This window comes from Rousettus aegyptiacus, unplaced genomic scaffold, assembly GCF_014176215.1.
Source record: "Rousettus aegyptiacus isolate mRouAeg1 unplaced genomic scaffold, mRouAeg1.p scaffold_m13_p_9, whole genome shotgun sequence".
Taxonomy (NCBI): Eukaryota; Metazoa; Chordata; class Mammalia; order Chiroptera; family Pteropodidae; genus Rousettus; species Rousettus aegyptiacus.
Genome location: NW_023416312.1, coordinates 103,203,635 through 103,219,845, shown reverse-complemented (window position 1 = coordinate 103,219,845; position 16,211 = coordinate 103,203,635). Strand labels below are relative to the sequence as shown.

General features: G+C 52.9%; 1 protein-coding gene across 7 annotated transcripts in view; it reads right to left on the bottom strand.

The window, feature by feature from the left end:
* STARD8 (StAR related lipid transfer domain containing 8) overlaps window positions 1-16,211 on the bottom strand; it is a 68,105-nt gene that overhangs the window by 25,280 nt on the left and 26,614 nt on the right. Inside the window, exons 1-2 of one of the 7 annotated variants that reach the window (XM_016158209.2) lie at window positions 4,124-4,348; window positions 2,504-2,605 (exon numbers count right to left, since the gene is read on the bottom strand). The exons of 1 other annotated variant lie outside the window; for it this stretch is intronic. Coding sequence is in view for 3 of the 6 variants with exons in the window: in XM_016158204.2 (XP_016013690.2) it covers window positions 2,528-2,879 (352 nt within the window). In the remaining 3 variants the exon portion in view is untranslated. Of the gene's footprint in view, window positions 1-2,503; window positions 3,656-4,123; window positions 4,349-10,896; window positions 11,071-16,211 lie in introns of those variants that run through there. 5 more of the 7 variants (XM_016158206.2, XM_016158202.2, XM_016158207.2 and 2 more) reach the window with 5 other exon arrangements.

The following is a 16,211-nucleotide window of genomic DNA, read 5'->3' as shown; positions in this document are numbered from 1 at the left end:
CAGGCCTGTCCCCCTAAAGCTCATGGGTGGCCCTGGAACTCTGGGTTGGGGGGGTGGTGGGAGAGGCAGCACTCCCAGTTACCTCTAGAGAATCAGGGCTTAAACTCTCCACACAAGAAGCCTGCGGAGTGAGCCTCGGAGACTCCAGAGGGAGCCCACAGAGACAGGGAGGCCGGCCGGCACTGGAAACTCAGGGCTCTGGCTCCGGAATCCCTCCAGCTGGGACCTTTCCCGAGCCTCTCTGTCAGTCACCTTCCCCTTAATCAAATGCACTCCCTCCCGCTCTCCCTCCTCAGGCCTCCCAGTGCAAACCATCCTCCTCAACGACTGGAAATCCGCTCACTGCTACGATATTTGGTGACGTGAAGGGGCCGTTTGAGGTGTGATTAGTGGTACTGCGGCTATTTTTTAATGAGCCCCTACCTTTTAGAGCTTCCTAAAGAACTATTTACACATAAACTGATAAGGTCTCTGGGATGCATTTCAAAATAACCAGAAAGAAAGAGGTATAACTAAGGAAGAGGGGGGGCGGCTAATGACTGTCATCTCTACTTTACATATGTTTGAAATTCTTCAGAAGAATTTGTTTTGAAAAGCCCTCAGCAAAGTAAAGACTTGTTAAAGATTTGCTATGCCTCGTAGCGCTGATGCCACTAATGCAGGAAGGAGGCGAGAGAGCTTAGATGTTAAATCGGCCACATTCAGCCGCTGCGATATGCTGATCAGCCTGCAGCCAGGCCAGGAGGACACCTGCAGAACAAAGGGAGGTTTCTGCTGGGATCGCTAACAGCCCATTTCCCTACACCCTGAAGGGAAAACAGGAAAAACAGTCGTTAAGAGGCGCCCTACACAAAATAAGATCGCCCACTCCCTGTGGCTGAGACCACGGGGAACCTGTGGATCCGCGGCTGGCAACTGCCAGCCTTTCACGCTACATATTCCTGCCTTGTCAGCTACATACTTTCCCCTCCCTCACTTTAAGCCGATGCCATGCTTCGAAAATGAGTAAACAAAGTCTTTAAACTGTAACTCACAGGAACTAACACGTGATATGTAAACTGAATTCCCTGGGGTCCCTCTCAGTGTCTTTTTTTTCTCTGTCTTTCTTCTTTCCCTGCCTCTCTCTATTGTCTCTGTCCCTGAGTCTCCCTCAGGGGCTCTCACTCCCTGCCTCTGAGAGGAGACCACGTTCTGTCTGAGGAGCACAGATCGTCACCCCGTCTCTAATAAACTTTCCTTTTGATTCCGACTCTAGTGGGCATTTGAATCCCTTCTTGTACGCAGCAAGGAATCCTGTTCTCTCTCGGTGTCGGGCTTAAGCTGCCCCCACTTGGGGAATTTGCCCCGTCCTGCATCACCACTAACTTCCAAACTAGGTGATGGGTTCCCTGAAGGTGGAGTTACACTGTGTCCTCTAGAAGGCTGAGCACCAGGCGTGGACTCAGGCATTTGTACAGCGCTTGGCCATGGGTCTACTCACTTATCCAGTGAAGTGGAAAAAGAGGCGGGGGAACCAAGGGTCTGATGGTCAAGTGAAGCGGCAGAGGCTGAATTTAAACCTCCCTGTGTCCAGCTCCTTCCCAGTCCCCGGTTCTTTGCCTCCCGCCACCCTGGACCCCTGAGGAACTTAACATCCAGTCCTACAGTCCCTGCCACTTGGGGAACAGGTACAGGAACCATCGACCTGTGAGTGAGTTCCCAGGACCCCAGGATGAGAGCTGGGCAAGAGACTCAATACACAAACACAACACTTCAGACTGACGGCAGCCCATACAGTGGCCTCCAGTCCACTGATTTGGGTTTACCAGGAACAACACCTTCCCCCATACACACAAATCAGGACCCCAAGTCACAGATGAATAGTCTTAAACACTTGATACCTTCAGCTGTGTGCCCAGCCCTATGTTCAACTGCTCTGTTTGCATTGTGGGTGGAGGAGACTCCACTTCCACCCTAAAGCTCTTGCATCTTTGAGAACCCCTCTTTCTATTTTATCCACTAACAGCCTCCCAAACCCAGAGCTATGATGCTGGATCCTACGGAAAATGAGAACCAGAGAAAAAAAGTTCTTCCTATTCTGTTCAAGCCAGCGACAACTCCTCCTTCCAGCCAGACTCCTCACCCCACCTTCCCGAAGAAGGTGGGGGCACAGCCTGCCTTGGTTAAGCCTGCCATCCGTTTAACCTGAACCTTCCACGGCTGAAACAGAAAGCTCCAGCAAGTCACCTAGCAGGAAAGCAGTGGCGGCTGTGACAGCATCCTCAACAGAGATTCCAATCTCTCCTCCCTTTGGGACTTTCTTTTGTGTCATTGCTGCTATCCCTGTAACTGGCTCTGCAGTTCCTCTGCTACCTCTGCAATCCATAGCCTTAATAATGGAATTTTAAAACGTCAAGAAGACAGAGAGGGTCAAAGCTCGGGCCTCTGTGTGCCACTGTCTTTGCCCCACTGCTAAAACTCAGGTGGTATGTTTTATTAAGGAAGTCCCGTCCCCAACACTCACAGGATACACAGTCCCTCTGCACACCTTCAGCCCTCTTCTCGCTCTGAACACCTCCAGATGTCATCTCCCAGCATCCTCTTCTCTCCAGACTTGGGAGTGGAGCTGCAGATGCAGAGAGATTTAGCATTCTCCTCCAAGAGTAGCTTAAGGCAGGAGAGAAGGCAAGTGAACAGGGGATTCTAGGCAAACCGTCCACGTGATGTTTTCCAGCCCTAACTACATAGGTCCAGGGAACAGAAAGCCCGTATCCCAAATCCAGAACATAGTTGGACAAAGGCCAAATCCCAGAAATGGGGACCAGCCCAGAATGGCCAGCGATTTGTAGGTGCAGCTTTAGAGTGAAATGGCTCCCCACCCCCAACACTGTGCTCCTCATCACACTCTTCCCAGTTGCTCCATCAAGCACTCAGAAACCACCTGTAACCCCCACCTTCTCTGTGCCCTTGGGCTGGCTGCCTGTCCTGTAAACCGCAGACAAGAATTGTCTGTCCTCCATTCCAGGAAGATGAAAGTGAAGGGAAAATTCAAAAAGCAATAAGACAGATGGTGGGTGGCGACAGCAACCCCTAGAGTGGGGATGGGAACGGGTCCCACAGTAGCAGTCAGGGTTTGAAAATAGCCCTGGGTGTGATTCATCACCCTCTCCTCCAGTCGGAAGACCCGGGTGCTGCAGCCCAACTCTGGGGCCCGGGATTTCTGTGTTGGCCTCAGCCGGCCCCCACCTTCAGGATGGCTGCTGTCTGGTTCTCTGCACAATCACAGAGAAGCTTTCCATATGCATAGCTTCTCTCACTCCAAGCGTCTCAGAGACAACCCTTTACCTGCCAGTGAGGAGCCTGGACCCATGCACCAAGTCACCAAACGTCAGGGCAGAAGAGACTGGCCCTTTAGATACCAAAATCCAGCCCAGCATCTGAATTGCAGTTGAAAACACTGTGGCCTGCAGAAGTTGCATGACTCTCCTAAGGTCACATGAATTAGCAGCTGGACCCCAGTTTCCTGAGTCATAAATTCAGCGCTCAACTTTAAAGAGTTAGAAGAAAAATGGAGAGCACCCCAGACTACCTAATTTAGAAAGCCCCAAAATTTCCATTGAAAGGCTCAAAAATTCTCTAATCCAAAACCATTTGGGACTTCATGGGGAAACTGAGCCCCGTATCCAAAGGTTTTCACTTGATCCCCACAGCTGCCCTAATGCCAGGAAAGTCCGGGGCGTTTCTCAGAAGGGAAGGCAGTGGCCGAGGGAAAGCCCATATCGCCTGACCCGGGGCTTCCTGGAAATGCCTTCAAAAACAGAGGAAGGAGGAGAAGGGTAGGAGAAGCGGTGTGACCCGGCCGCGGAGCCCCGAACCCGACCGCCCCCGCCCGGCTCCAACTCCCCTTCGAAGCCCCTGAGCGACAGCTCCAGACTGCGTGCAGCCAGGCCGGGGTATAACGGGAGGGCAGCCGCCTTCCGCCACCCTCCTCGAGGGGCTTTCCCGGGAGAAGGGTGGCTGGCGGGCTCAGGGATTCCCCCAGTTTCAGTGACTCCAACCCCAAATCCCGTGGTCGAAGGGTGGCTCTCGCCTCGCTTCCCCCGCATGGGTCCGGATCACCCCCTGCTGTCGCTCCAACTCCTACCTGGAGGCCGCGTCTATCGCTTGGTGTTCTAAACCCCGACACAACTACCAGAGGGCAGGAGGCGACAGCAGACGGGACTACTCCGTCCGGGGCACGCGCGGAGCCCGGGGTCGGGCGGGGGTAACGGTGCCAGCCAGAGCAGCAGCTGCCGCAGCTGCTTAGCTGTTGTCAACCCGAAGCCACTCTCCGCGCAGGTGGGGAGGGAGCCTCGGCGAGCTTGGCTGGAGGAATGCCCCGCCCACCTACGGGCCCGAGACCAATGAGGGCGCAGTCCGGCCCACCGGCCTCTCCAGAAAGTCGCCCAAATTGTGGTGGGCGGGGCTCTGCATTCCAGCTCCTCCAATCACCGCGCCGCTGCCTCTTCTGCGGGTCATACCGCTGGGGGTGGAGGGAGAGCAGGCGAAAGCCAAGAGCCAGCGACAGAGAGTGAAGGAGCGAACTGGCCAGGGACTTAGACTAATATTTATTGAGCTCCGGATGCGTGGCACCGGGTTGGGGGATTTAAGCACATATGCCATGTGCACGTGCAGGTTCAGTGGCTTGTTGAGAATAAATTTACCGGGAGTTCATTAGAGACAACTTCGGTGAGATCTCAGATTAGTAAACGCAACCAAGGGAGAACCGGGACATTAGATATTTGAGTAGGACGTTGCCATTCTTACCTCGCTCAGGCTCCATCATTCTACAACTTCCCCACTACCCCCAGTTCTCTGTCCCAAGTCCAAACTCCACCTCCGCAGAGAAATGCATGGAAAACTTGGTTGAGGGCATCTGCACTGATCATGGCCGCAGAAAGCTCCCAAGAGTTGTGACAGCGAGTACCACCAGAAAACCCGTTGAAATTCAGGAAGAAACAGACTATTAAGATATGATTTCTCTCTTGCCTTTCCTCACAACGGTCCAACACAAGTTCGCAACCTTGATTTCATTGCTGAACTGGGGACTCCTATCAGCTGGGGATGGGAGTACCCAAAAGCCCCTGCGTCCAACCGCCATTCTCCACATTTACAAGCGCAGATGCTGAGAAGAGATGCCTCACTTAAGTTTAGCCTGCAAACCCATGGCAGGGACGACAGATACCTGCACACTGGTGAATTTATCTATACCTAACAGATGGGAGAAATGAAGCTGAGGTTCTTAGAAAGCACAGACTGTATTCATCTAACTTGTTTGCTAGAGTACCCCACACAGGTGAGAACAAACATTAGTGATTCTTAGGGTAGCAACTTTCTTAAGGTCACCCAAGGCAGTGTTAGAGCCAGATCTAGTCCCAGGTGCCCCTCCTGTCTCGCATTCAGTCCTCTAATGCAAGCTTGAATTAATTCGCCCACTTTCCTTCTCTGCTACCCCTGATGAGAATCAGAGGAGAAATGATGAAACAAATCCACCTCCAGTGTGTACCGTTCCTGTCCTCTCAATTGCAAGACTGCAAGTAGCACTTTGTTCAAGATGACCCATGTCCCTGCGGGTCTTGGATATGGATAAGGCCTGTAAACTGGAACTTGCTCCTGGATACAAATTCCTACCCAGAGTCAAGAACTCTTATGATGGGTGGGAAGGGAGATGACCTCCTTTCTGAGGCTGAGCTGTTACATGTGTAAGCATCCCTAAGGCTGAGTTGGAGCCAAACTTATCTTGCTTCTGGAAAATGCTAGAAGGACATAAAAGTGCGGGTCCTGCAATGATCCTATAGTCTCCCTAGAGGCAGGAAAGCATGTCAGAGCCGATTCCTTCCACCCTTACAGCAGTTTCTCAGTAATGTTTCTTAATGGGTGAATGAATGCCAAAAGATATTCAAGGGATGACCATGAAGAACTTACAACTGTACGAATGAGCAAATTCAACTTATCTTTTAGTAGATACATTTAACAGATATGAACGGCTCTGAGACATCCAGTTCTTTAAAAAAAAAAAGGCAATCAAAGCAGAGAACTACAAAAGGCAAAACAACAGAAAGTACAAAAAGTACAAAAGCCATCAAAAGAGCAATTGACATAAATAACTAGAACAAGACCTTTACAGTGCCTGGCATAGGGTAGGCATTCCATAAGAATACCTGTTGAGTGACTTTGCAAACACAAAAGTCAGGGAAAACTAAAATCCTAATATTTGCCATCTGCACGGTGACATTTTGAAATGGCCCAAGTGATGTCTGGGCTATTTCTTTCGGTCCTGTTTGATCTCCTTCCCTCAACCCATGAGCTTCAGAAAAGCAAGAAGAGTTCAGCCTCCTCAAAAGGACAAAAATAGCTCATCTGTTTCAATCCCACCACCATCTCTTGCTCCCCAAGCCACCGCCCCCCACCCTCTGGTGTAAGCCAGTCTCGCAAAGAGCAGATATTCATTCAGTAATGGCGCCTGGAACGGATGAGGACATTGTACCTTTTCACAGCTCCCTTTGGGGCTGTACCTTGAGCGGCTCTGGCGATAACTGGAGCCTTTTTAGGTCCTTGGTGTTGCTTTTTCCACAATCACCCTCTCCTGCCTGTGTGTGCCACAGCGCTGCTGCTGTCCCGGGTGCCTGCTCGGCCATCAGTCGTGAAATCGAGGAGTGCATGAGGGCTGGCTGAGGGCAGAGGAAAAAGCCTCGGGGTGCGTGCCTGCACCAAGGCATGGGGCTCCCCTCATTCTAGCATGGCCACAGCCCAGCTGCATCATGCAAAAGGCAGGATTCTGGGGTCAGATGGCCTGGACACAAAGTCCAACTCTGCTACTAACTTGCTGCGTGACCTTGGGAAACTTTCCAACTTTCTGTGCCTCAGTTTCCTTCTCTGTCATGTGTGGATAATAATCACAGCCCTGACCTCATGTGACTGTGGAGCAGGTCCACTAGGTTAAATCTCACTTAGAATGGCGGCTGGCACATAGAAAGTGCTTCTACGTATTAGACATGGTGACAGAGGCCCCAAGCAACAGTGGATGAGCCCTGGATCAGGAAGTAGGACAGCTGGGTAGAGCACAAACCCTACCAGGCAGAGTTGAGACAGAGGATGCGAGGTTACACTGTAAAGGTAGTAACAGTGGCGGGATGGCACTGGATATGTTGCAGAGCTCGGCTTTTCTCCAGGGCTAACCAGCCATTTTCTTCTGGGTGGAGGCAAAGAGAAACTCCATATGCTGCTACCCTGAGCCTCACTCCGAGACACCCGGGGCCCAACGAGTGCCTGTCTGAGGACTTAAAATAGTCCGCACACCCCTCTCTGCCTAGGGATGGGGTTCCCAGGCAGAGCCTCCCATTACGCTTTTTCATGGAGCTAAAGGAACAGCAGCAAGTAATTCCAGGCAACTCAGCAGGACAGGAAGAAAAAGGGGAGTAGGAGCCTGGGGGGAAAGTGAATTACACCCAGACAGGCCCGTCTGGCCATGCCTGCGGGTGCCCTCGCACTTACACACACATTCCTGCATGCCTCATCGAAAGCCCACCAGTCAGGCTGGGAGGGTCAAGGCCTGCTCCCTGGTGGTTTGGGGCCCCCACCCAGCCTCATGAAAGGGGGCTATTGATCAGGCTCCCACAACGTGGGATAGTTAGTTATAGCTCACAAAAAAAAAATCCTGAGGAGACGTGGCCGTGGCAGGGGGTTAGCACTAAGAGGGACAGCTAGAGAACGGCCAGCCATTTGAGGGGCGGGCGGGGAGAGGGGCCTGTGAGGGTGAGGGGCACACCAGCACCTCACTGAGCACTGCCAAGTGGGGCTGAAGGACAGAGAGCTAGGTCTGGGAAAGAGCACAAAGACCCCCTCTCGGCCCACAGCCCAGGGGACTGCAGTGGCCGTGCTCACCCCACATGCCAGAGAACCTGGAAGGGGGGGCCCTGGACTGCCGTTTCAAGGTTCACCTACCCTCTCTAGGCTCCCCGTCCTTAAGCTGGGACACAGAGGTGTTCATTCCCTCCCACCTGCAACCTAGAGCCATTGAGAGGAAAGTGTCAGGCAGCTCCTGAGGTCTCCAGGCACTCGGACCAGGCAGCTGGAGGGGAGAACCAAGGCCAATTAGTGCCCATCTCCGGCTCTTCTCCAGACACCCAAGAGCCAGCCCCTTTTCCCCTAACAAACACCAAAGTGTCAGCTTGATGAAGGGCTGGCCCCAACATCCACTTAACAGACCCACCCTGCTGTGACAGTGTGATGGGCCACATTTCACACCTACTAAGGGCCCCCGGCCTGGCTTTACTGGCCCATCTCAGGCTCAAAAGGTTCTCCGCTGCAGGCAGACGGAGCACCCCCGCCCCCCGCCACCACCACCGCCGCCACACACACACTTGTTCCCTCAGGGAGGTCTGCCTGCCTTGGCCCAAACGAATAGGTGAGGTCACTCTGGGCAGAACACTTGGTGACTGCGGCACAGACACCCAGAGCAGGATGTCCACCCCCTGCACACCCCACCCATTCCTGTCCTTCAGAGGAAGGTCACAGGGTGGTGAGGGAAGATGAGTAAAGGCAAGCCCGCTTCTAACGCGAGCCCCTCACATGCTCCCCCTGCACACGTAGCTACAAGCAGCAGGAATCAAGGGAACCGGCCCCCTCTCCCCCTCCCCCAACAGTCCCCTGTGCCTTATTTGGGTTCAGTCCTTAAGTTTGCTCTTTCATGGCTAGGCTCAGTTTCCTCATCTGGAAAAACAAGGCTGGGCCCTGGTTCTAGTGTCCCTTCTTTCCAGCACATTCTCTGCTTTAGGGAGCTTTTCTGTGTGTTTCCGTGGGGATGTGGGGGGGGGGGGGTGTGGGGTCCTCTGAGGATGGGGAGTAGCTGGAAGCCAGGCCAGAAAGAGCAGGGAAAAGAGAAAAAGGAAGCAGAGGGCTGAGGCCAAGCCAGCCTGGAAGGCTGGAGACCTGGCCTCTGCCTCCAGCACCACCCCCAGCTCACCCTGTGGCGGTGGGTGCTCAGAGCCCTTGAAAAGAGATCCAGGATCCCATTCCCTTGCCTGGGAACCTTCCACATGGCCCTCAGGGGAAGGAGCTCCCAAGACAAAACCTGGGAGAGGGGCGGCAAGGAGGAGATGGAGGAGGAGGAAAGAGGGGGCTCTTCCTTCCCACCTATGGGCTTCACCATAAATCAGTCTGACCTCGTGTGCAAACAGATCCAGTGCCCGTGGAGTTGGAAGGCTGCTGGAGCGGGGGTGGGGAGTAGCTTTTATGGGCTCTGCCCAGTCTAACGCTGTGATTATGGGCCTCTAGGTCTTGGCAATCTCAGCTCAAGCAGACAGAACCCGTCCCCTGGACACCCACCCACCCTGTGTCCTTTCCCTGAAGGACAGCCCTCAGAGGTTTCAGAATGACATCAGAGAGGACCTGGGATGTGTGGTTATGCTCATCGGCCACACAACAAAGGGTCTGGGCTCTTACTGGTCTTAGAGTCCCTGTCCTCCCTTAATGGGAGGTTCTCCAAGTACAGCTCTCCTCTCCCCTCCCCCCAACACCCCTTCTCTCTCTCCGCCCTGCCCCCTGCCTTTCTCACTAAATGAAAGTTCCGATCAGACTCTCAGCCAGGGCTGGGGCTTCCCCATGCACGTGCATCAACCTCTCAGTCAACATGGGCACCCAGGCACTGGCACAGGGCTGGGGCAGGGAACAGGACAGATGGGCCCACCGGTTGGGGTCCCTTATGTTCCAGGAGCTCCCACGCCAGTGGGGGAGACAACAGCAGCCCCGGGCAGAGAACAGCCAACTCAGGCAAGTGGGCAACCAGGTGAGGTCCAGAGGACAAGGAGAGAGGTGGGACAGCAAGGCTCCCAGGTTAGACACATGATGTCTCTGGATCACTAGACCCCTAGGATCAGGGACAGGACACTGCAACTCTGGCTTCTGCCCTGCTTCTGCCACGGAGATGCTGTGTGACCTTGCTGAAAGTCTTGCCGTCTCTGAGCCTCAATGTCCACATATGTACAATTAGAGGGTTTGGTGTGAGCATCTCTGCTGGCTCGTTCAATGAGTTCATGTTCCATGACAAATCTGTGTTGAGAAACCCAACCCAGTTTGCTATTTCCTCCCTGCCATTTGGGTGGGAGCAAGGGAGAACTTACTGGGGAAAAGGAACGGGCAGAGCCTGGAAAATGTTTTAACTGCTCAAAGACATATATATATTTTTTTCCAATTTGTAAAAAGACAGAGTGCCAGGCATTCTGTGAGACCCATTGGAGTGTAAATGAGCTGGGCCTTGGAAGGGAGCTTTTCCTCAATTCGAGCTGACTAAAAAGGTGTCGCTGGGGGCACTAGGCTATGTCATGCAGCTAGGGGACAGAGCTGAGCGGTAAAGGGCCCTCGAAGGGATGGGGGAGTTGTAAGGAGCTGTAGAATAGGGAGTGAGACTCAAGGATCTGAGATAAAAGACAGATAGGGCAGACAGACAATGTAATGAAAAGGTAAAAATATGGGCTGAGGGTCAGACGCACAGTGGGACAGGAAGACGAGAGAGGAGGCAGAGACAAAGAGGGTACCGCAGGAGTCAGGGGTACGGGGCGCACTGTTTATTCACTGCCTACGGTGTTTTCATAAGTAAAATCGCGTTCTTTTTGCACGTAGGATGAGGACAGAAGAGAAGTGGCGAGGAATGAGAAGAAAGCAGCCTTGCTGGGGTGGAACATCTCGAGCGGGGGCACTGCCAGCCAGGGGTGGGGTACGGACCAACGGACGTAGGGCTAATAGATGAAAACGGGACTGGGACCGAAGACGAGGGGACCGGGAGCTCGGCGGAGACGCCAGGACGGCAGCGGCGAGGCTCTCGGCCAAGTGCAGCGCCGAGCCCTGACCTCCCGCCAGGGTCCGCCCAGCTCTGTTCACCTGGTCTCCAGCGCGGCGGGTCGCCCCGGGTGCCCTTCACACCCCACGGCATCCTCGGCGTCCACGTCCCGGGCTTCGGGAGCCGCAGGGCCAGCCCCCGGCTGCGCGCCTCGGCCATGTGTCCGCGGCTGCTCCGGAGGCAGCGGGCAGCGAGCCGGATCGCTGACGCCTCGGGTGGTTGTACCCGGACTGAGCCGACCGCCAGCCCGAGGAGCACCGAGGGAGGGAGGGGCCGAGGGAGCCAGGGCCCGATTGCCCCGCCCCTTGTATCGACTAGAAACTTCCACGCCCCCACCTTAAGCAAGAACCCCCACCCCTTCTCTATCCTACACTGGTCTCAAAACATTTGTAACCCTGATAGTCTGGCTCCCGTCGCCCTCGGGCCTCCTCTCCAGAGTTGGCGTCACCCTAACTCTTTGCACCCTGGCCTCCTAATTGACAGGCGTCTCAGCCCTGATCCCACTCCTTCCTGCGCTCCTACCCCAGGGCGGGAGAGTGAGGGTCTCCTTAGTCCTCAGATCGGCCCCTCTGCCGACTGTCTACCCCACATCTCACCGATCACGTGACCTGGCAGACTGACTCAGTCACTCCTCACCATTCCGCAACCCCCCTCCCGGTTTTCTGTCTGACCAGAGCCACGGGACCCTAGACACCTTGAAACCCTTCTAGTACCGCGACTATCCTGGACCTGATGAGCAGAAGTGTGCCTTATAGACTCTTACATTACGCACACAAAACAGAGGCCATTGCAAGTGACTCGTCAGTCATCTAAGTGGGGACAATTCTCTCTCTGTCGCAGGACCCTCGTGAGGGTCCTGAGGGGCTGAGCAGGGTGCCTGGCACAGAGTACAGTCTCTGTAAAAAAAAAAAAAGATTCACTTTTATTCTCACAGATCTACACTGTGGACCTACCACCCAAGAAGCCTGGACCCAGCACCTTAAGCGACAACACTTAAATCCCTTTACGCCTACCTTGCACCCACAGCAAGCCAACTTGAATTTCCTGACCTGCCTTTGTTTACAAGGGAGGGAAAGCAGAGAGTTGCTGGCTCTCAGATCTGGTCATTTTCACTCCACTTCTGGTGACGGCCAGGAAGGGGGACAAGATTCTAACTGCGACTCGGCACTAACCACAACACAGCCTGGGCCACTTTTCCTCTCTGAGCCTCAGTTTCCTCATCTGTAACATGAGAATGATAATGATGCAATAGGAATCATGATAACAGGAGACACAGGTGACGGTCACAGCAGCTCCTCCCTCTCCATGCCTTGTGACACGAGATGAGGACTGAGCAACCCCATTTGGGAGGAATTGGTTAGGAAAAGGAAGAGGCATTTGTTAATCAAGGGGACGCTTGTTTGCAGCAGATTTGCACCCACTTTTCACAGACTCATTTGCAGTGTGGAAGGGAATGAAATGAATGCACTGCTCTCCATGCTAGTCATCCTTTTCCCCAGGGCAGGTCTGGCACACGGCAGGTGTTCACGAAATAGTAACTGAATGAATGCATTCTTCACCTGGGGCAGAGGACTTGCCCAAGGTCACACAGTGCGTCCATTTCTGAATCAAGAGATATCTCCTGTCCACTCCTCCTTCTACTTTCTAGGCCATGCTGTTTCATGGAATTCTTTTTGGCTTTCCTCCATATGATCATAAATCAAGGGCAGCCCATTCCTCTCTCTCCCAGCACTCTCTGGCCTATCAACAATCCCCATTCCAGACGAGCTCAGCGAGGATGAACAGCCACGGGGAGGCTCCTCTCTGGGTCCAGCTTGCCAAACCTCTGACTTCTGAGTTTCCAGCAGCCCCTGCACTGTCCCTGCCACAGGGACAAGTTCCCCTCTGAGGAAAAGGAGGCCCCAGTCAGCTTCCTCCAAGCAAAGGAGTTTCCCTTTTGCTCTCTGGCGGGGCTGGAGTGCAGGACACAGCCCCTCAGCAGCAGCAGCCTAGAAGGAAGGCCCTCCCAGGCCGGTCCCTCCCCTACTTCCTGAGTTTTGCTGCTGCAGTCCCGGCCAGAACAGTGATGGGAAAGGGCTATGAAGCTGAAGTTGAATCACAGTACCTGGGAACTGCAAAGGACCCCAGAGGGCATTTATTCCCATTCCATCCCCACTGCGGGAAGGTCCTCGGTTAGTGAGTCTGACCTGACCTCTTACGGCTTCCATTTCCTTCTTCATAAAGTGACAGGATGACACTTACCTGATGGTGTTGCTGGGGGAGGAAATGTGAGGAGGGACTTAATAAAAGCTAATGTGCGCTGAGCGCTACGTCTATGCCCAGCATCGTTCACCATCATCACCGCCCCATTTTACTGATGGAGAAACCGAGGGACGACAAATGTATAACTTGCTAAGTTCACACACCTAGTAAGTGGCGATGGCAGAATTTGAACCCCGAAGGTCTCTTTTCACCCATATCATGGCAGTCACCATCCTTACCTCGGAGAAGGATCCATTGTAAAAGTTCCATAAGCTCACAAGTGTCTTCTGTACGCCTGGAACTTTTGTACCCAAGTACCCCTGAGAATCAAGGGAGAAGAATGCAAAGAAACCCTGGGGACTGAGGATGAACCCTAAAGCTTCAGCTCCAATCAGGGAATGCCTTTGAAGTCCCCGCCTTTCTCTTAAACATCTACTAGAACTTTCCAGTTAACTCCAGGACACACCCATGCTGTTTCCATATAAAAATGAGTGTTTTTCTCCTTTAAGGCTTTGAGGAAAGTTGAAACTCTAGGAAGATGGACCACATTGTTCCTGTGTATCGTATACTCCAGGCCACTGTTTTTTACACCAAGGATACCAGGCACTTGGCACATGGCAGAACCCTTAGTCACCAAAAACAGCCAACGTTTATGAAGCACTTGTTATGTGAGCCAGCATTCTAGCACATTCCGCATAGGATTTAATCATCATGGCAACTCTATGAGGAAGTGAAATTATTATCATTGCTCTGATTTTTAGTGGGAAAGCTGCAATGGAAAAGTTTAGAAGTGACCACTGTCAGCCTTGGCTAGTAACCACTGTACCTACTGCCCATGAGGCCACCGCAGGGCCTCGCTCACCCAGCCAGCCCCACTATTTCTCACCAGGAAGAGTGGGCTGATTCTTGGCAGAAGCAGGCCTGATTCCAATCCTTGAGGGCAGAGACTAGTGCTTCTCCCCACAATCCGGCTGGGGGCTGCGCGGTGCGCAAGGCCGGTCCTCCATTCACATGTGGCGACCTGGCTTGTGGCAGTCTCTTGACCTAGCACCTACAGAGCTGGTGGCTAGAGCACTAGCGCTTCACATGGGAGTCCCCTACCACCCTCCATGGCAAAGATTCAGCTTCAGAAATGGCTGCCCATCCATCTACAGGGGCAAGTCCACACCTCTGAGGTTGACATTCCAAGTGCTGTACAAGGTCACCCAGCCAAATCAGCTGGCATCCGCAGGACTTCATTAGCTTAACTTCATTTCCTTCCAACTGTGTTACGTATACTCTTTTTCTCACACACACAAAAGCTCATCCTTATTTGTTTTGACTTATTTTACAAACACTTATAGAGTGCTTTCAATGTATCTGCCACTGTTTTAAGATGTTTGCACACTTTTAACTTACAGACTTCTTACAGAAACCCTGCAGGCACTATTATTATCCCATTTGACAGATGACGAGCTGAGGCACAAAGAAGCTGAGTTATTTGCTCAATCTCCTGCACCTGGCAAAGCCCTACATCTCCTTCTAGGCCCTCCTATGAATAACGTAAGCCATTCCCTCCCTGGGGGCTTCCACGGCAGAGTTATATCAGCAATCATTCTACAGTGAGTTAGGTTATCTATATGTCTTTCTGCCCAATAAGAGTTCGGATTCTCCGTGGGTAGCAATGTGGTTTATTATTTACAGCATATTCATTGCCCAGGACAGAGTTCGGCATAGACTTGGCACTCAGGAAATATTCGTTAAAGGACTGAATGAAGACTGAGTAAGGGAGTGAGTGGCTGAGAGTGTGAGGTTTTCTTTCCCCAGTGTCACTGGGTAGAGAAACATAAAGATGACTCAATGACCAAGCATGGGATGCAACCACAGGTAGAGACAGGAAGAGAGAGAAGGCCCCGCCCACCCAATCCACCATTCGGGTGGCTGGACCAAATCTGGCACCCTGACCACAAAGCCATTTGGGCTGATGGGGTACCTAGTAAGTTGCGAAAGCCAGCGGCTCTGGGGGCTCCTCCAGAGGACTGAGCTCACTGGCTTCTCTGTTGCCTCCTCAAAGGCCCCGTGGCTGCCTCTGCCATTCATAGGGTTGTCCGGAAAACAGCCAAGGGCTGAAATGTCACCCCAGGGAGTTGGGCTTTGCTTCTTTTGGCCTGTCCTCCCCTTGCTGGCCAAATCCACTTTGCGAAAAACTAGAGGATGGATTGGGCGCAACTCTGGTCTCGAGTTCTGGTTCCACCACTCGGTTAAAAAAAAAGAAAAAAGGCTGCGTAACCTTTGGCAGGTTACCCGCCCTCAGTTTCCTCACCTAGAAAATGGAAATCATTTTTTTTCTGCCGTGCAAACCTCGAGATTATGAAGCTGAGGGCATATCAGAAGTGGAAACAAGCAGCCGCAGGCAGCACGCCGTGGGAGTGCTCCTGCTCGCAGCGCTCGAAGGCAGCAAGGTCAAGGACTCAAGCCTCAGCCTTTCCCCCATCACCGCCTGGCTGCGTGTGGCTATGGCCCTAGCATCAGCCTTTTCTGGGCCTTACTAAAACAGGAGGGATAATTCCTAAGCCCTTTTGTAGGCAAGTCTCAGAAGGGAGGCTGGGGGGATGGTAACAGTGGACATGTGTATGGATTTTATCAGCTTCGACACTTACTAGATGACATATATCACCTCTCTGGGCCTCAGTTTCTTCACTTATGAAATGGAGCCAATAACACCTACCTCCCTAAAATGTTATGTAGATCAAATATGAAAGTTTGGATAAAGTGTTCTTGTCAACGTGCCCTACTTAGGCCTTCACCCTGCCCCCTGGTTTCCTCCTGTCGTTGTATCACGTAGGCTGTTCGGTTCTAATGTCCACTAATTCTGCTTTTATTTCAGTGCACACACCTTTATTCCCAGTCAGAAGTGGCGGGGCGTAGCAGCAAACCATGGTAACACGTACCCTGCAGCCTGGCTCAGGGGTCTAGGACTCCATCCTTGGAGCAGCTGGCCTTGCCATAAACAAAAACAGCTTTTGTTTCACACGAACTGTTTGCAGCTCGGGGGGTCAGTCATCTGCCTCCTGCATCGCCACCCTCTTGTTACTAGCCAGGACTGGCAAGCTGTGGCAGTGGACAGGCTTTGTTC